Source organism: Gymnoscopelus microlampas, assembly GCF_963454915.1.
Source record: "Gymnoscopelus microlampas genome assembly, chromosome: 18".
NCBI classification, from domain to species: Eukaryota; Metazoa; Chordata; class Actinopteri; order Myctophiformes; family Myctophidae; genus Gymnoscopelus; species Gymnoscopelus microlampas.
The window spans coordinates 5348603-5369292 of NC_139955.1; the positions used below are offsets into that span (position 1 = coordinate 5348603).

Below are 20690 nucleotides of genomic sequence, written 5' to 3' on the forward strand. Positions count from 1 at the left end.
ACTGAGAATATGGTGTCCAGTTCATCCCATCACATTTTCATAATGAACCAAAAATAAATGAGCTCTATAGCCTAACATAAAATAGTATTCTGTATGCAAAGCTAGAAAGGTTAGTTGCTTGAGGTGAATTTAAAGGTCAACTCATTTGTCACCCTTATTTTGTAGTATTGTTCCCAGTGTTTCCTGTCTGCCTAGTTACTTTTACCTGCCTTGTCTAACCAGTCTTGTGATTTTGTCAGTGTTTCCACCTGTGTCCTCCTAGTCCCCCAGCCTATCCCAGTGTTGATTGTCAGTTGAGTTCACCTGTGTCCTGTTAATCCCTGTATATTTAAGCCCTGTGTTTGCACTGTGATCTTGTTGGTCTGTAGTCATGTGAGGTGAGGTTTTTAGTTGTTGTTCTTTGTGCTCAAGAATCTTGGACATTAGAGCGTCTGCCATTCCAGATCCCTTGAATCGCTTGTAGATGGCATAGATGTAGGACATCAACTGGTGGAAAGTTACGAGGATTGGGAGGATGTCCTTGAACATTTCTGGATTCTCCGCCTTGAGCTGAGTGAGCGTCTTGTAGGTGGGCAGGTGACCAACAAGAAAGGAGAATGGAATATTCTTCTGCCGCATGGCCTCCACATGTTTCCCCATTATGTCATTCACCACTGACTTGCTTGGAGGTTCATTGTGTGGTAATTAGGCATGCTCTTGTTGGGTGGTGGATGACAGCAGGACTGGGCACCACTGTATCCTGGAACTCGCTGCTCTTCAGGTGGTGGTCTTCTGCCATGATTGTCTACACGAGACAGTGCATGTATTACAGAGCGAGCACGCTGCGGAGCTGACCCATCCACTGGTGGATCTACCCTGGGACAAGCAGGTGACTCACTCTTGCTACCAGGGAGGAATCTGTACTGGCAAACCTTTGTCAGTTCCGCACACTTCTGCTTTAGCTGTGCAGAGATTTCCTTCTTCTTGGTGAGCGTTTCAGCAGTCTCTTCGCCTGGTTTCTTTTCATAGCTCTCTGGCTGCATGTACATGACATTTGTTCGATGGACTGCTGTAGAGTCACCTGTCATAGTGTCAATCTTGAAGTCGTCATTGTCGATGATCACGATAGCTGGCTTGCTGTCTGCGATCTCGTGTGGGCAGGTTGCTGATGCCTCCACATCCATCAGAGCCCAATGGTCATAGAGGAGCAGTGTGTCTGCAAAGCTGATGCAGACACCGCTCTTGTGCAGAGTGTCTACCAGATCTTTACTCCTTGTACCATGGACATTTACTCCCAGGTTGATAGCAGAGCTCCGCAGTGTGCTCGCTCTGTGATACATGCACTGTCTCGTGTAGACAATCATGGTACAAGACCACCACCTGAAGAGCAGCGAGTTCCAGGATACAGTGGTGCCCAGTCCTGCTGTCATCCACCACCCAACAAGAGCAAGCCTTATTACCACACAACATACAATGAACCTTCAAGTAAGTCATTGGTGAATGACATCATGGTGAAACATGTGGAGGCCATGTGGCAGAAGAATATTCCATTCTCCTTTCTTGTTGGTGACCTGCCCACCTACAAGACGCTCACTGAGCTCAAGGCAGAGAATCCAGAAATGTTCAAGGACATCCTCCCAATCCTCGTACCTTTCCACCAGCTGATGTCCTACAGTACATCTATGCCATCTACAAGCGATTCGAGGGCTCTGGAATGGCAGACACTCTGGTTACAGCAGGGGTAGTAGTGGAGGGGTTGGTAGACCAAGCACTACGAGGAAAGCACTACAGACAGGGCGTGCTGTGCATCCTGCTCTGGCGAGAGGTTCTTATCCAAGATTCTTGAGCACAAAGAACAACGACTAAAAACCTCACATGACAAAGGTCTACAGACCAACAAGAACACAATGTAAAAACAGGGCTTAAATATACAGGGATTAACAGGACACAGGTGAACTCAACTGACAATCAACACTGGGATAGGCTGGGGGACTAGGAGGACACAGGTGGAAACACTGACAAAATTATAAGACTAAAGGCAGGTAAAAGTAACTAGGCAGACAGGAAACACTGGGAGCAATACTACAAAATAAGGGTGACAAATGAGTTGACCTTTAAATTCACCTCAAGCAACTAACCTTTCTAGCTTTGCATACAGAATACTATTTTATGTTAGGCTATAGAGCTCATTTATTTTTGGTTCATTATGAAAATGTGATGGGATGAACTGGACACCATATTCTCAGTAGCCTACCCTATTTAATGGGAAACCGCAAATCAGCAACTGCTGTTTACACACAAACATTGACTTTATTGACCTCAGAGATTACTTCTGTGTACTTATACTGTATATTATTCAACTCATCATGAGCAGAGCTTTCATTTGAGCCTAATATGAAGGCTCTGTGACGATTTTGAAAAAACTCCCTTTTGGATCTCATAATTGGCAGCCATCTTGCATTTGAAGGTCGACAATAGGTCAAATCATTATATAAACACCATATATGTATTCCTTGACCAAAATAAGCTCTGAAACCATGTATTGTGCATCATTGTAGGTCAAACCATTAAAAAGTTCATTTTCACGGCAGCCATTTTGGATTTTGGTCTCCCACAAATTTTCCCCGCCGTTTAAAAAAATACACCCCGGCTAAATTTGTTTAATAACCCTCCTAGATGACAAATCCATTGAGAAACGGACCTTCGCTCTCCACGGTCACGGAAGTGCCATAAATGACCCAACTACTAGGGGACACGGGGAGAACATGCAAACTCCACACAGAAAGGCCCTTTCGCCATACGGTCCGATTCCTAAACGGTTCCCTTTATCTCTTTAACTGCCAGAGTATATACATTAATAAACTCACCCATGCCAGTAGTCACAGAATATTTATCTCCAGTATGATCGATCGCCTGATCGATCATTGACCTGTTTTGGACATTTATTGGATTTATTTTTTAACAGTAAAAAAAATAAATAAAGAAACTGTTGCTTTATTTTGGAGGAGCTAACAGGAAATTGTCTATGCAAACCACGGACTGTTGTTTTTACTTTTAGAATGCAGAATGCAAGTTTGTTTTTGAGTCTGGGCAGAGACACCTGAATTAATACAAGCCTTAGTTTTACTTGTTAAAATGTATATGCATTCTTGGTCATTATTGAGAAACTTTCACTTTAGGGTAAGTAGGTGAATATTTTCAAATAATCTTAGAAATGTTTAAAAATGACAGGTCTACAAGCTCAAATTTTTGCTTGTAGATTGGCTATTTTGTTTTATTGATTTATTTATTTTACTTGATATTGAATCTATTGAATCTCAAAAATATGTCGGTCAGGCTGACCCCAGCATCCATATTATGGGGAAAACTTTCGCAGAACAAGCTACAAGCTTACAATGCATTGCGCTGCGACACGCTGTAAGCTTGTAGATCTGCTATTTTCAGCATGTAAGAAAAGCCACTCGTATAGAGCCCTGAGGGACTCAGGGCTCAACAACGTATGGGGTTATTAACGAGCGTTTTTGTTTTTTTGGATACCCGTCAGACCTGAGGAAGAACTTTGAGGAGGAGCCGATGGGGAAGGAGGTGGCGCTGGACGTGGAGCTGCTGCTCCGATGTCACCCTCCCGAGGGAGTCCCACCGGCGGAGGTGACACACGCACACACACACACACACACACACACACACACACACACACACACACACACACACACACACACACACACACACACACACACACACACACACACACACACACACACACACACACACAGGTGCTCCACCACTGGCTCACACTTATTTAGATAGATAGATAGATAGATAGATAGATAGATAGATAGATAGCAGTGGTGTAAAGTAACTAAGTACATTTACTTAAGTACTGTACTTAAGTACAATGTTGAGGTATTTGTACTTTACTTGAGTATTTCCAATTTCCAATACTTTTACTTCCACTCCACTACATCTCAGAGGCAAATGTTGTACTTTTACTCCACTACATTTACTTGAACACTTTAGTTACTAGTTACTTTTCAGATGTAAATTATGATATAATGAAACATGCATTAACCACTTTAGCCCTAGTTTATACATAGGCTATTTGAAAATAGCAGATCTACAAGCTCACAACGCGTCGCAGCGCGACGCGTTGTGAGCTTGTAGATCGGCTATTTTCAAATATTTAGTACTTTTACTTTTGGTACTTAAAGTAGATTTTGTTGCCAATACATTTGTACTTTTACTTGTAACAGAGTATTTTTATATTGCAGTATTGGTACTTTTACTTAAGTAAAGAATTTGAGTACTTTTTCCACCACTGATAGATAGATAGATACCTTCATTGATCCTGCGGGGGAATTCCAGTCGCACAGAGGCAGCACAGCAGTTAGAGTTACAAAGTTACAGGTACAGAGTAAGGAAAGTACGGTTGTATACAGCAAAACAAAACGCAAGAAATAACAATAAGAAGCACCATCAATACAGAACAACGGTATACAAAAGTACACACCTATACAACTATCCTGCACTATGCAGAAAAACAACACCACCAGCTGTCCACACAGCCCCCGCCTCAAACACAAACAAAGTGTCAGTGTCAACCGTGCAACCAACCATTACAATCAGTAAACAAACAATAAAGCACGCACATCCACTCACTAAAAACCAGGTGCTGGGCTGACGTCAGAATCCGGAAAGAATCAAAGTCTGCACATTGGACCATGCTCCAAAGCTTTAAAGGGCAAGACCACTTTGGTAGAGGTTTGGGTTGTGTAGTTACCTTGCCATGATGTAACTCCAAAGGTGGGCAAGAAATCAAAAATAATTGCTCCATTGATTAGAAATTGATAATTCAAAATATGCTCCTCCTCCATTGACTTACATTGTACGGTAAAACTGCTCTCTAAGTCACTCTTTTAGCACAAAAACGAACGCAAACAGTGGAACGCAAAGTTGATTCAGACAATATAGAGCATCACCAAACCCAGTACTGTTTTTTTTTTAAATAAAAATGTCAACTTCCTGTTGATTTTGCCATTTTTAATAAGTAGAAAACCCGGACTGGATCGCCGGATCCGGATCCAGATCTTCAAATAGTAAAATCAACAGGAAGTTGACATTTTCATTAAAAAAAAAACAGTACTGGGTTCGGTGATGCTCTATATTGTCTGAATCAGCTATGTTTGGGTTCATGTATGTGCTAAAAGAGTGACTTTGAGAGCTGTTTTACCGTACAATGTAAGTCAATGAGGAGCATATTTTGAATTATCAATTTCTAATCAATGGAGCAATTATTTTTTATTTCTTGTCCACCTTTGGAGTTACATCATGGCAAGGTAACTACACAACCCAAACCTCTACCAAAGTGGTCTTACCCTTTAAAATGTGTTTGGTTCCTTTACACCAATTGGACGTGACGTTTCGAGCCTATACCGGTCTAATGAAGAGCCGGTAGGCTCGAAACGTCACGTCCTGGTGTAAAGGAACCAACTACATGCTTAAGCTTTGGAGCATGACCCAGTGTGCGGACGTTATTCTTTTGTTACCATTACAATCAGGGCAATGCAGTGCAGGTGTAGGTTTTTAGCTCCAGGTTACCCTTTATGGGAGGACAGCAGTGATGGAAGTACTCAGATAGTTTTACTTAAAGGTGCAGTGATGTATTTGCTCTATAATCTGATAGTAAATATTGATGGAGTGTTTGTTCAGTAACAGGAGTCTCCCTGTCTCTTTTAGCTCTTTAGTCAACAGAAAAATGCATTTTTATGGTTGGGATACCAGTTTTATCCAATCGGGTGAGAACTTACAGGATAAACAATTGAAATTGGAAGTGATGACACAAAGAAATGAGCAGACAAATCGGAACTGGAACACTTAAAAACGAATGCCGATAAATGGGTACTCTCTTTTCATCGTATGAAATTGGCAAACCCACCTGAAAATGTATTCTCTGTTTATTAAAGTGCTAGAGAGACAGTTAGACTTCTGTTACTGAGCAAACACTCGGAATGGTTACTATCATAATATGGAGCTTTAACCTTATAACCAGGACCTTTTTGGGTTAACCAAACAGTATCACTTACCCTACCTTTAAGTAAAAGTTAAAATACTCTAAGGCCTGTATTCAAGTTTACTTTAGTAAAAGTACAAAAGTCATTGGCATCAATATATACTTGCATTCTTCAAAAGATTCTTCAAAACAATCTTGAAGATTTGTGGAAAAAAAATATGGCATGTTTTTTTTTAAACAAAATCTTGTATGGGGGGGTCCCTGGCACAAAATGTTTTCAGATGGGGGGCCCAGTTTGCGGTCAAAACACCTATAACCTTGGGGGTTCCTTGACCTGAAAAAGTTTAAGAACCAATGTTGCGGTGCACCCAATCCCTCGCCCTACACCCGGGGAAGTGACACCCATGAACGGATGAATTACACCTCTAATTATTCCCACTTATTGATTTATGACGTCTTTTACATGTGTGTGAAAAGGCGTAGATCACGTCTGCCGGTCCCATCACTCTGGGACGAAGCTTGGAAGCTTCACTTCCCCGTTTGGCAGCTGTAAAGACCATCTATAATTAATGGCTCTATTTGCCCCCGTCTCTGTCTGTCTGTCTGTCTGTCTGTCTGTCTGTCTGTCTGTCTGTCTGTCTGTCTGTCTGTCTGTATCCCTTGCTCTCTCTCTCCTTTCCTTCTCCTGCTCTCTCTCTCTGTCTAAGTATCTCTCTCTCTTTCTCTGTCCCCCTCTTTCTAACTCTCTCTGTCCCCTCCATCGGTCATTCCTTCACTGTCTTCTTTTCTTTCCACGCTGGAAATATGGAGTCTCTCTCTCTCTCTCTCTCTCTCTCTCTCTCTCTCTCTCTCTCTCTCTCTCTCTCTCTCTGTCCAGTCAGGGCCAGCTGTTCTTGCCTCGTCTCTTGCGGTAGTAGTGTTCTCTATAGAGCTCCGTAGAAAACAACACCAGAGGAGGCAGAGGCTACAGCTGCTCACTCAGCAGCTGTGGAGCATATACAGGCAGTGGAGAGAAGCTTACAGGACGGCCTGGAGAGGCCCTGGCAGGAAGAAGACAGGGCTCCAGACACAATGTTGAGCAGAATAGAACATCATCAGACCTCCCCCAATCTCCACAGGAGAGAACAGGGGCCGCAGAAAAAAAGAGAGGAGGAAGCCCCAATTATTGTCACTGTCGGGTGGAAACCTTGTACGTACAGTACAAGACCGTTACTTTTCAGGGAATGGAAGAAAAGAGCCTGTGTTCCAATAGAGCCAATGTAGCTATTATTTAGTCACAAGCTCTTATTAATACTTTTACTATTAATACTAATGTATATGAAATATGTATGAAAAAATAGATTTTAAGGTCTTGTGAGTTATGTTTGCGTGACACTCTTGAACAATTATGAAGGCATTAATAAAACGTGTGTGTGTGTGTGTGTGTGTGTGTGTGTGTGTGTGTGTGTGTGTGTGTGTGTGTGTGTGTGTGTGTGTGTGTGTGTGTGTGTGTGTGTGTGTGTGTGTGCGTGTGTGCGTGTGCGCGTGCGTCCATAACAATAGCAGCTGCAACAAGGCTATTGTACTGCTCTCGAGGCAGTAGCGGGTCAAGTGAGAGCAAGAAAACAAGCTAGCCAATCTGAGACTACAGGAAGGGGGGGGGGGAAAACATCTGTGCTGGCTTATTCGGAGAGACTGTGAGGACTTTACACAAAGTACACAGTGAAATTAATTTAACTCCGAATGTCCTTAAAGGAGCACTTCAGCATTTTCAACCGTATCTTCATATAAAGCTTACGAATTACATCATCTATCTCTGTATCTGTCAGTCCTTGTCCCTTTTATGCCCATATATGAAGATCCCTGATGTCATCAGTATATGCCCATTATATTGACATGCCCATATATGGACATATCGGTCGGGTTGGCGGTTCTGGGCGACCACATATCCGAACTACTCGATGCGGGCACCGCACTCCCTTTGAGTCCTTGCTGATGCACGCACACCTGATGAAGTCGGTCGGTCCCATATATGCACATATATGTCCATATATGGGCTCAGCGGTCGGATCTGTGGCTCTGGACAACCGGACATCCATATATGTCTATAGTTTATGGGCGTATCGGATTTGTTTATGGTTATGTCTGAGTCACAGTGACATGGCCGTGGTCCTGCCTATACATGGGCGTATCAGGTTTGGTTATGGTTATGTCTGAGTCAGAGTGACGTGGCCGTATTAATATAGGATAGGATATATGTCTTGTATTGTATTATATGTACTACTGATGAATTGAGTATTATGGACAAAAATGGATACAAGCCCCCTGGGACTTTTTGTGTTTTAGTAGAAACTACAGCCTTTCGCTTCCTGGAAAGTTGGCATGCTGAAATAGAAGCCATTGTTCTTGCATCAATGGCATTTTTGAAAACCTTTAAATCTTGTTTGAAATGGCCAAACTTGCCTACCGATGATGTCACTGGCAGGCAGGTTTCTGAACTGTCCACAGCCCTCCTCTGAGACGCCAAGTGAGTAGACAGAAATTGTGCCATATTATAATAGAGCACCGAAGTCTACCTGGGTTGCGGTTCCCCCCCCCCATTCTGAATTCCCATAGACGTCTTTAACCCATTGAGATTTTTGGCTCAAATCTAAAAATGACACAGTTCCAGGTCTTAATGAGTTAATATCGCGTCAAATAAGAACTGTGTTCCAAAATTAAACAAATGATCCTGGCGGTTTAACTCTTATGGATATGAAGCATCAACTGACAGTAAGAAAACGCTAATGTTACTTCCGCCGAATTAGTTAAATATTCGCCAGAAACAGACTGTATCAAATATGAGTGACTGACTATCATAAACGATACAGAGCCACCTCCCTGACAATTTCGCGGAGACAGTTTGTTTACTTTTGGACTCTAAGATGACCCAATGTTATTCTCCATAGCAAAATTACTTTGCGACCCAGGGGATGAACGAGTGACGTCAGGTCTTCTGTACTCTATGAGCATTAGGGAGGACCAATTTTAATAAGATAAGGTGAAGGGTGTGGTGGTCCTTTAAACGACGTGGGATTTTATTTTATTCATTGCTTTGCAATGGATTTGTCCCAAAAAAAGGTTTTATTCAGCACAAGGTAGATTTTTTTTCCCGTTGCTTCTGCACCACAAATAAAGGCATCAACATACTGTAATTGTTCAAGTTTTGCATGTTCGTGTCGTATATTCGTCACACACACTGTGTGAAGGCCTTGAGAGTGGTACAACCGGTCCTCTGGAAAGCACTTATTCTACTGTGATTACCCCTCGTTTAATGTCACAATGGCCATTTGTCACCTTGTCAAGTATAGTGTCATTGGGAGGAAATGAAAGGCGAGCACCCCTGCAATTTGTTCCAATTTGCCAGGGTTACATTCGTACACTCTTTAGAAGGAAATGGATACATTTCAATGCTATAAATGGATACGCGGATACAACTTTGTAACTTACAGTGTAACAAATGTATAGTTAAATTGACGCTGTCGGGTAGAAACCTCATACGTCCATAAAACCCACAGACACACTTAACCACTTTCAATTTCAAAATGTATGAACGATATCTTTGCTATAGTATTGCAAAACAGGCCTACACATCCTACGTAAAGAAGAAATGAGAAAGTAAATCATTGAGTTCGATAGGTAATTCAACGTCCGTGTCTTGTGTAAGGATCACATGATATGCTGTAACGTTTGATGTTTAAGCCAGGGGTCTTCAACGTTTGCAGGCCAAGGACCCCCTAGCTGAGAGAGAGATGAAGCAGGGACCCCCTCTATAGTGTATTGTGTGTATTGTGTTTCAGATTACTTTTTTTTGTTTACTTGGTCTGCTCCTTTTTCCCTCTACACCTATACCTCTTTGCCAAAAATAGCCGATCTACAAGCTCACAACGCCTCGCAGCGCGAGGCGTTGTGAGCTTGTAGATCGGCTATTTTTGGCTAAAGATCCTCAGAAAAAAGGGATGCTAGGGTTCAAGTGGTTACGGTTAAAAAAAATAATCATGTCACACAAAGATTTGGCGGACCCCCTGTAGTGACTCTGAGGACCCCCTAGGGGTCCCGGACCCCCTGTTGAAGACCCCTGGTTTAAGCTGTCAAAATATGACCTCTCGTCCGAGAGCAACGTCTGGTCATTCGCAGCAGTGGCCACGGGGGGAGATTTTGTGTGGTTCTCAAACGTTTTTCAGATCAAGGACCCTCAAATTGATTGGCCGCAGACCCCCATTTTGTGCCAGGCACCCCCATGAGAGAGGCTTTGTCAACGTGTTTTGAAAATGGCAGATCTGCAATCGATGTGGCACGTTGTGAGCGTATTGATCTCCTATTTTTTGAATTAACTAAGAAATAAAACGGGGCTTAAGTGTTCAAGCTGTTCCGCTATTTTGTCGGGGACCCCCTGCCTGGAACCTCCTCAAAAGACTCCTGGGTGTCCCCCAGACCCCTTTGTGAACCGGTATGTTATTGTAGCAGCTCTTGACTGTAGAAACCTTATACATTGTTGCTGTCGGGTGTCCAAAACCGGTTTATTTAAAAATAGTGAAAATATCCGATCTACAAGCTCACAACGCATCACTTTGCGAAGCGTTGTGAGCTTGTAGATCGGATATTTTTGACTACTTTTGTGCGACAAAGCAGGCCCTATACTTCCTTTTTTCTAAAAAGTGATACTGTAGTTAGTAGCAGTGACTGAGACAACAGACTGAAAAACGATGCTGAATAACTGAATGTGTGTGAGTGCGCGTCCGCAACTGGTTGCGGCTCACATCAAGTCACCATTTGACCAATTTGGCCCGGACCCCAAAATGAGTTTCACACCCCTGAAGTAGGGTATTCATTTACAACAAAACTTGTCTTTTTTATTCGGGAATTAAATGCAATGGTACAAAGTACGGGTGCATGTGTACATTTACAATTGTATCCCTCTTTTTTTACCCACACTTTGTCTCAGTATGTAATAAAAGAATATAAGAAACATCAACAGTGTAGTATTCATGTCGAATTTTAAATATCTTGGACATAGAAGTACTCACATAGGATTGTCTACACCGTTTTTACAAAATGAGTAAAAGTAAAAAGTAAAACGGATCTAAATAAGCATAACAATAATTTAGCTAAAAGAGAAAAAACTATAAAAGTAAAGAAAAAAAAGAGAGAAAAAGAAAAAAATACGACGATAATATTTATTTTTTCGTCTTTATTTTCAGGTGGAATGGCAGAGGAACGAGGACGTGATTGACCCGTCGAGCGACCCCAATTTCTTCGTCACAGACGACCACAATCTGATCATCAAACAGGCCCGCCTGGCGGACACGGGCAACTACACCTGCGTGGCCAAGAATATAGTGGCCCGCCGCAAGAGCAGCTCCGCCACGGTGCTGGTGTACGGTAGGAAAGACTGCTTTATCATCTCTCTCCCATCTTCACCCTTCATTCTTCATCATCTGGGGTTCACCCGCCCGGCGACCAGCCAGCACTCTGCCCACCAGGGTCCCCAACAGATAAGGCCTCACATAACAACACTCAGTGCTTCACTGTTGTGTTCACATGAAATTGCCTCGAGTCCAGGTTATTTATTTTTTATTGTATTTCGTTTTTTTTCTCGTCCCCCCAACCCTTTTCCCCATTACGGGGGGGGGGGGGGGGTGGGGGGGGGGAGGGGGCGAGAGAGAGAGAGAGATGGAAGAAGTCCTACACAGTTCTTTTTACTTGAAGGAGCACTTCACCCATTTTCAACCGTATCTTCATATAATTGGTCCTCACTCAATATTCAAGATTGCTTTGTCTGTTATTTTCCCTTCTGCCAGCAGCATCAGAAATGAAAAAATGTATTTCTCCTAAAAGACAGCGAAAATTCATGAATGATTAATAAATAGAATGAATGTACTGTATATATGTCAATATAAATAAATAAATCCTAAAATGAAATGACACCTACCAGTGACATCATCGATGTCGGGTTACAAGCTAATAGAAACCATAAAAATACAAAATATTGTGCCGTCATTGGTAGGCTGCTTTCTGAACTGTCCACAGCATGAGACACAGAGTGAGTGGAGCGAAATGGTGCCGTCTGATGAGCATTAGCGAGGACCAATTATATCGAGATGGGGAGAAGTAGCAATACCATAATATAAACCATATGAATAATACCATAATATAAACACTTTTGCCAATTGTTTTAGCTGGAGCACAAACCCCTAAACCCCCGCGGTGGTGAGCGGACACCTTACCCGAGCGCCACCCGGTCGCCTTTGAGTCCCGTTATGCTTTCTGTTCTATTGTGATCGTCGTTTTACTGTCAACGGTTCGTAAGATGCTGCTGATAATGATGTACAATAATTGGTATACATGTGGTCAAAACGTGCCGATGCTTCCCCATGTTACTTATCCCGCTAGCGCCAGGGAGACCTGTTCAGCATGTAGCGTGATAGCATCTCATGCATTATGAATAAACGCATAAATTAAAGAGAAGAAGATATGTGCATTTTGCTCAATCATTAACACAATTTAAAACGTTGCCAGCCTCCATTCAGCCGAAGCAGACGGATGCGTCAATCTCAGCGGCTGCCATAGATAGCCATGCCATTGCCGACCCCCTATGGTAAAGCCAATATGCGAGAACGGAAATTGAATTAACAACGAACTGAAAATAATTACTTGTTCTTGATAATCACACTGACCTTTATTAAAATGCAATGGAACAGCACATTTTCTAGCACAGAGCGCTCCCTGGGCACCCACACTACTACAGTTTGCATACATTACTGCTCAACTTAACCCATTGAGACCTGAAGCCGATTCTACATGTCTCCTAAATCTCAACAGTATTCTCAAAAACGTGTGTTTCTATATCAGTGGTGCTCAATCTTTTTCATGTCAAGGACCCCCAAAATTATATGTATTTGGCCGCGGACCCCCATCAAAATATGTGGTTCCAGGGACCCCCCAGAAGCAAAGATTTGAGTTAAAAATGTTCGCTTTAAAAATATATATATTCAGAAGATTTGCGCACATTTTCACGATTTTTCAAAAATAGCAGATCTACAAGCTCGTAGCGCGGCACTCGGTGCCGCGCTATGAGCTTGTAGATCTGCTATTTTTGAATAGCCCAAAGTGTAAAATAATGCTTTTTAGCTCAAATCTAAAAATGAGACAGTTCCAGGTCTCAATGGGTTAATTCCCCGCTACAGGCAAACAGGCAATGGTGGAGTAATGCATATACTCAAGTACTTTACTTGCCTATGTATGTCATTTTGCAATATGTTATACCTCTACTCCACTACAGCTCAGAGGCAAATATTGCAACTTTTTACTCCAGTACAATTATAAAAAAATACAATTCATCCATACATTTAGTAATGTGTATTTACGTTACTTACTTATTCACGTTATGTGGCCCATTAAACTATAGGATAATTGAATCTCATTATTAGTATTATTCATTGTTGTCTGTTGCCTAAATTCATTAGCCCCTGCTCTAAGCAATCCAGCTCCCCCGATCACAGGAGCCGCCACTGAAAGCAGCTCCGTGTTTACTGCGGTGAGGGACGCACAGCCTGACACCGCGCGCCTGTTGAGGCGGCCGGAAAAACCACATTCATTATATTCACACGCTGAGAGCTGGAGCAGATGGAGAACGCGTTGTCGTTGTGCTTTGAGGTTCAAACGCAGCACGGCTACTACCACTGTATGGTCCGCGATGCAGACGCAAATGGACTTACACCTACGTGGAATAATGTCACGGTGAATCCGTTCTAATGGAATACATTCATTCAGACCTCTTGGAGTGTATGGTGCGTGCGTGCGTGCGTGCGTGCGAATGTGTGAATGCACATGCCTCCAGCACATAAATACATTTAACCCATTGAGACCTGGAACTGTGTCATTTTTAGATTTGAGCTAAAAAGCATTATTTTACACTTTGGGCTATTCAAAAATAGCAGATCTACAAGCTCATAGCGCGGCACCGAGTGCCGCGCTACGAGCTTGTAGATCTGCTATTTTTGAAAAATCGTGAAAATGTGTGCAAATCTTTGAATATATATATTTTTAAAGCGAACATTTTTAACTCAAATCTTTGCTTCTGGGGGGTCCCTGGAACAAAATATTTTGACGGGGGTCCGCGGCCAAATACATATCATTTTGGGGGTCCTTGACATGAAAACGATTGAGCACCACTGATAAAGAAACATACGTTTTTCAGAATACTGTCGAGATTTAGGAGACGTGTAGAATCGGCTTCAGGTCTCAATGGGTTAAATTAGACCCGCGGAGAACACAATTATTCCCCATTAGCCATCGATTGCTTTTGTTATTGCACAGTTGAATAAATGGTCTGCTCTTTGAATTTTCACACGTGGAATTGTCAAGTGAAAAATCAATCACATCGGGCCCATTAGCGCCCCGCGTTTCTTTTACCTTCTTATCATTGTCAATCAAAAGGTTTTCACCGTTCGACCCACGCGTATATATATTTTTTTGAACAAATTGCGGGGGCGCCGCTCGCATTTCATTTCCTCCCCAATCACTCTGTACTCGACAAGATGACGAATGGCCATTGTGACATTAAATATGTGTGTGTATGTGGGGGGGGGGGGGGGGGGGGTCACAGTCGAATAGGAACCATTCAGAGGTCCCTGTTATTGCACTTCACTTACATGACTGTCAGCCAGTGGTGTAAAGTACAGTAACTAAGTACATTTTCTTGATGTACTGTACGCCTACTTAAGTAAAACTTTTTGAAGTATTTTTTTTTTTTTTTTGGCAAGCTTTCCCTCCACTACATCAGGAAGGGGACTCCTGGGACTCAAATTTACAAAAATATATTATGAATTAACCATTTAAGCCTTAATTCAAGTATTGTGAAAATAGCCGATCTACAAGCTCTGCTATTTTCACTATTTTTTTTTTTGAAATTCTGAAAAGCTTCAGAAAATGTAGTAATTTGTACTTTTGAATGCTTTTTTACTTGAGTATGTCATTGTACATCATTGCTGTCGGGGTGGAAACATCATATGTCCAAAACTGTTACTTTGCATGATTCAAATTCAAAAACGGCAAAAGTAGCAGATCTACAAGATTGTCACTGTATGGAACGTACAGTACGACACCATTTTGTTTAGGGCGTCCACATAAACAAAAACTCGCTCGAAACGCGGCGTGCGTGCCGCTGTAGTATGATCAAGTAGGGGCATTCATTTACGGAAAAAAAACACAAGAAGTTAGAATATTTGAGATAAGAGGTTTCTGCCCGACAACAACGATATACTTTGTCCACCACTGCCGTCAGCCAAGAACAATTTAGTTACTTAACCCATTAAGACCTGGAACTGTGTCATTTTTAGATTTGAGCTAAAAAAGCATTATTTTACACTTTTGGCTATTCAAAAATAGCAGATCTACAAGCTCATAGCGCGGCACCGAGTGCCGCGCTATGAGCTTGTAGATCTGCTATTTTTGAAAAATCGTGAAAATGTGTGCAAATCTTCTGTATATATTTTTTTAAAGCGAACATTTTTAACTCAAATCTTTGCTTCTGGGGGGTCCCTGGAACCAAATATTTTGATGGGGGTCCGCGGCCAAATACATATAATTTTGGGGGTCCTTGACATGAAAAAGATTGAGCACCACTGATATAGAAACATACGTTTTTCAGAAAAGTTGAGATTTAGGAGACATGTAGAATCGGCTTCAGGTCTCAATGGGTTAAAAGAGTTGCGGGTTTCCCTGCTGAACTCTTAGGCTGCCTGTAAGTCATAATAAGTAGTGAGGGGGGTTCACGAGCAGGGCAGAGATGCATTCTAACGAGGCTGTGGCTGGTGTGACTGCACTTTGTGCGAAGGAGGTAATCAGGCCCTGAGCTGCCTGGCAATTTGCTTGGCTGTGGTGGGTAATCAATCGCACAGAGAGAGAGAGAGAGAGAGAGAGAGGGAGAGAGAGGGTGAGGAAATTATTCAGCCACGACCAGCGATGCAGGGGGGCGGGGGGGGGATTACCGAGATAGTATAGCGTAGCATGGACGAGGGGAACGGGACCGCCGTTCTGTTCAACAAACCGTTGCTGTCGGGCAGAAAACTTCCATATTTATTTTTTTTCTTCTTTTTTTTTGGCGGTGGGGTGGGGGGGGGGGGGGGTTAATTAATGCCCTACTTGTACAAGCATGTCATGCAAAAGTGTCGTGAAAAAGTTGCAACAATAGCGAAATAAAAAAAATCCAATTTCTTTACTATACTTTTCTTTACTAAATGTATGCGGCCTCTTCAGCACCATGGATAGCGAATGAGGGACTGAGTTGAGACCCCCCCCCCCCCCCCCCCCCCCCCCTCCCCCTTCTCTCTCACCCTCTCTCTCTCACGCGTTGTGAGCTGGTGGATTTGCTATTTTTTGCTACTTTTGAAAAATGTCGAGTGAAAACGGTCAAGCGTGTCCGTGGGTCGAACCTCAGCATCTACAGCGGACCACATCGGTTCATTTCGACCACACGCTCATTCAATTTGCTGAAACGTAACGGTCTCGGACGTGCAAAGGTTTATTTTTGCTCCAACAGCGACCACGAAATCCGAAAATCTCGGTATAGCCTGAAGGGCTGGGGGCTAAGCACCGCGCGCGCAGGAATTGAATACAGTGGAGTTGATTAGAAACGAAACCGGCTTGATTTGATGTAATCACCTGCCATGATCCAATTTGTGCGGCGCAATTATATGCCCATAGCCAGATTGAGACAGAGCATGGGGTGCGGTGCAGTGTGCACGATTATTGCAGTTGCAGCTGCAATAACGTGGATTCAGACAGCCCCGGCGTTTACTCTACGGCAGGGGTCTTCAACCTTTTCAGGCCAAGGACCCCCTAGCTGAGAGAGAGATGAAGCAGGGACCCCCCTCTATATCGTATAAAATTGTGTTTCAGATAAACTTTTGCTGCTCTTTCTTCCCCTCTACACCTATAACTCTTTGCCAAAAATAGCCGATCTACAAGCTCACAACGCCTCGCAGCGCGAGGCGTTGTGAGCTTGTAGATCGGCTATTTTTGGCTAAAGTTCTCCTCAGAAAAAGGGATGCTAGGGTTCAAGTGGTTAAGATAAAACAAATAATCATATCACACAAAGATTTGGCGGACCCCCTGTAGTAACTCTGAGGACCCCCTAGGGGTCGCGGACCCCCTGTTGAAGACCCCTGCTTTCAAAACCCCCAAAAAAACCCTGCCACTGTGTGGGACTAAACACAAAAACAACATATCAATGTCACTAACAAGACACGCCACAACGTGCAGAATTACTACGCGCAGTCTGTAGGCCACTTCATACTGCTCAGCACACATCTGCCCCCTCGCAGCATAATTAATTGCGGCCAACACAAACTCACAACATTACAGTCGGCCATGTTGTTCCTTAGCGTCATCGCCGACCACCGCCCAACGAGACCCAAGTGAGGTCAGACAACACACTCCATATTTGGGCATAGCTCCATTGGGAACATCTCCTATTATGGCTTTATATATTATATAGCGCCCCGACCCTCTAGTTATATTACAATACATTATATATATTTTAATAGTTATTGGAAGTCCCGAAGTCTGACTTAATCTAACGGCTTAACCACATGGACCCTAGCGTCCCTATTCCGGGGTTGGGGGGGTGGGGGGGGGGGGACATTTGGCCGAAAATAGCCGATCTGCAAGCTTGCAACACATCGCAAACGCGTTGTGAACGGCTGTTTTCTACGAAGCGGTTTGGTGTAGGGAAAAAAGGACGGGTTCATGGTGGTTCTTTATTTTTACATAAACTGCACAGACACACCATACTGTACATACGTATATAAGAGTAAAACTTATTTTTGATCGTCTTCCTTCAGACAATGTAGCAGAGAAAACGAGAGCTACTATTAGGATAATGAAAATAGATCAGTGTATGTACAATGTACATATGCGTGATATTATATATGTATATACCATAGACGTTTACGGACACAGTACCTGACAGAGTAGTACCTTATATAGACAGCACCCCAGTACCTTCTATATACAACAGTTTAGATAGCAACAGTCAAGCCTTTTAAGGTGCAAAAAAGGACGAGTAAGTACAGTTAGTAATAGTGTAGTACTAAGGGCCTAGTATAGATTCCTGAGGGACTCTGATCAATGAAGTATAGGGTTTACGTGGTTTTAACATGAGCCCACACAATAAGTGACGTGTTTTGCGTTGTAACATTATCATTTAGCTCATTTATTTGAAATGTTAGGTGAATAAAACGTACGTTTTGTTACACAACACAGAAAAGAGCATAGTTTCTGAGTTGTCTGAAGTCATTTGAAACGAGTGGGAGACACAAATGAATAGGGTGCAGTTCTGTCTACTGCCAGTAACCACTAGTTTCCTGGGATACCCTATACAGCTATAAATAAAAATATGTCCTGTTCGTAAAAAATGTAAACATTGAAAAGTCACACAACATTGAAAACGCCAGTTGTCATGTGTTAACCCATTAAGACCTGAGGCCGATTCTTACAAATGTCTTCTAAAGACAGAAATGTTTCTACAGTATATCAGTGGTTCTCAAACTTTTTCATGTCAAAAAAATTATATGTATTTGGCCGCAGACCCCCATCTCAAAATATTTTGTTCCAGGGACCCCCAGAAGCAAATATTTGAGTTAAAAATGTTCGCTTTAAAAGAATATAAATATATTAATTTGCACACATTTTCTCGATTTTTCAAAAATAGCCAAAGTGTAAAATAATGCTTTTTAGCTCAAATGAAAAAGTGACACAGATGCGTTCCATGTCTTAATGGGTTAAACATACAGTATAACTACTGGATCAAATGTGAGGCGTTTATTGGCCCACAACTAGTTTAGCGTCTCCCAACTTTAGCAGTACTGTAGGTTATGTTGTTTTAAGTTCATTCATATTGCATAATGTCCTTTCTTTGCTTTGTTGAGTCTGAGAAGGATGTTTTAAAATGTGCATCAGTCACAGTTATTCTGTTATACTCCCAAGAAAAGGTCAAAGATGGCTGTCGTGTCTCTCGTTCCTAACTGGTAGACCATTTTGTTTCCACTACAAGCAGAATTACAACTTCATTGTAACATCACAGGTTTACAGAAGAGGATTCTTTCTTTGTTTTCCGTGTGCGTTCCTCATTTGTGGGAGGATAGAGGAAGAGCAAGGAGAAGAACACGGGATAGAAACGGGTCAAATACTGTAATCAAAGCATACTGTATATAAATATATACTGTATGTATAGCATATCGTTGCTATCGAAAAGAAACCTCGTCTCCATATTTAAACTTTGTGGTTTTTTTTGCAAGCACAAAAGTAGTGAAACATATTGTAGAGCTTCTATTCTCACTATTTTAAAACGTTTTTAACCCATTAAGACCTGGAACGCATCTGTGTCACTTTAGATTTCTTTGGCTATTCAAAAATAGCAGATATACAAGCTCATAGCGCGGCACAGAGTGCCGCGCTATGAGCTTGTAGATCTGCTATTTTTGAAAAATCTTGAAAACATTTTTTTTTTTTTTCAAAAAAACTGTTAGGAGTTAGAAAACATTTTTAATAATCGCCTCAGGTCTTAATGGGTTAAAATAAGAATTTAAAAAAGGAACGGTTTTGGACATACAAGGTTTCCGCCCGACCGCGACAATATACAGATGTGTTCATACGTGTAAGGTGCAGTCGTAAGGTGAGGTAGCTGCATGTGCAGTCATAAGTTGCAGTTCACTAGATAGAACAGTAACAGGTAAAGGTGTAGTATTATTGTTATTATTCTTCTTATTACAAGTAAAGGCACCTGTACCTCTAGCTGTGGTAGTAGTCCCTCCTCCCTGTTTGTTCTCTCTCTCCTCTGTCAGATCCAGCTCACAATGCGGACCAAAAGAGTGTCATAGTAGCTACTAGTCACTACGACTACTGGTAGCTACTAGTTATTATAGGCACACACCCGGGGCGCAACAGTTAATCAAACTAATTGGTTTAATCGATTATTAAAAAATAATAATAGATTGATGATCGAAACACCGAAAATAGCAGATCTAGAAGCAGTTTTCTGTGTTTTTTTGCGTGGCGCCTTTGTACGACAAAGCAGGCCGTACGCGTTTAATTAGATAAGACTCGATTTAGTCGAAGAAAGAACGCACTCCTCAATTATTTGATTAATCGTAAAAGTACGAGTAGCTAGAATGATAAGAACATAATCAGTGGTGGAAAAAGTAATCAAATTCTTTACTTAAGTAAAAGTACCAATACTGCAATATAAAAATACTCTGTTACAAGTAAAAGTCCAAAATAAAAAAAATACTTGAGTAAAAGTACAAAAGTATTGGCATCAAAATGTACTTAAAGTACCAAAAGTAAAAGTACTAAATATTTGAAAATAGCCGATCTACAAGCTCACAACGCGTCGCGATGCGACGCGTTGTGAGCTTGTAGATCTGCTATTTTCAAATAGCCTATAGGTATAAAATAGGGCTAAAGTGGTTAATGTATGTTTTATTATATCATAATTTATATCTGAAAAGTAACTAGTAACTAAAGTTTTCAAGTAAATGTAGTGGAGTAAAAGTACAATATTTGCCTCTGAGATGTAGTGGAGTAGAAGTAAAAGTATTGGAAATTGGAAATACTCAAATAAAGTACAAATACCTCAAAATTGTACTGAAGTATAGTACTTGAGTAAATGTACTTAGTTACT

The 20690-nt window shown here is 41.9% G+C and overlaps 1 protein-coding gene across 1 annotated transcript in view; it reads left to right on the forward strand.

The window, feature by feature from the left end:
• The window catches only part of unc5a (unc-5 netrin receptor A), a gene marked incomplete at its 5' end in the record, with an annotated part of 423634 nt that overhangs the window by 242975 nt on the left and 159969 nt on the right, over positions 1-20690 (forward strand). The window contains 2 exons of the mRNA XM_084040981.1: positions 3524-3627; positions 11206-11386. Of these exons, the coding sequence (XP_083897107.1) occupies positions 3524-3627; positions 11206-11386 (285 nt within the window). The remainder of the gene's footprint in view (positions 1-3523; positions 3628-11205; positions 11387-20690) is intronic.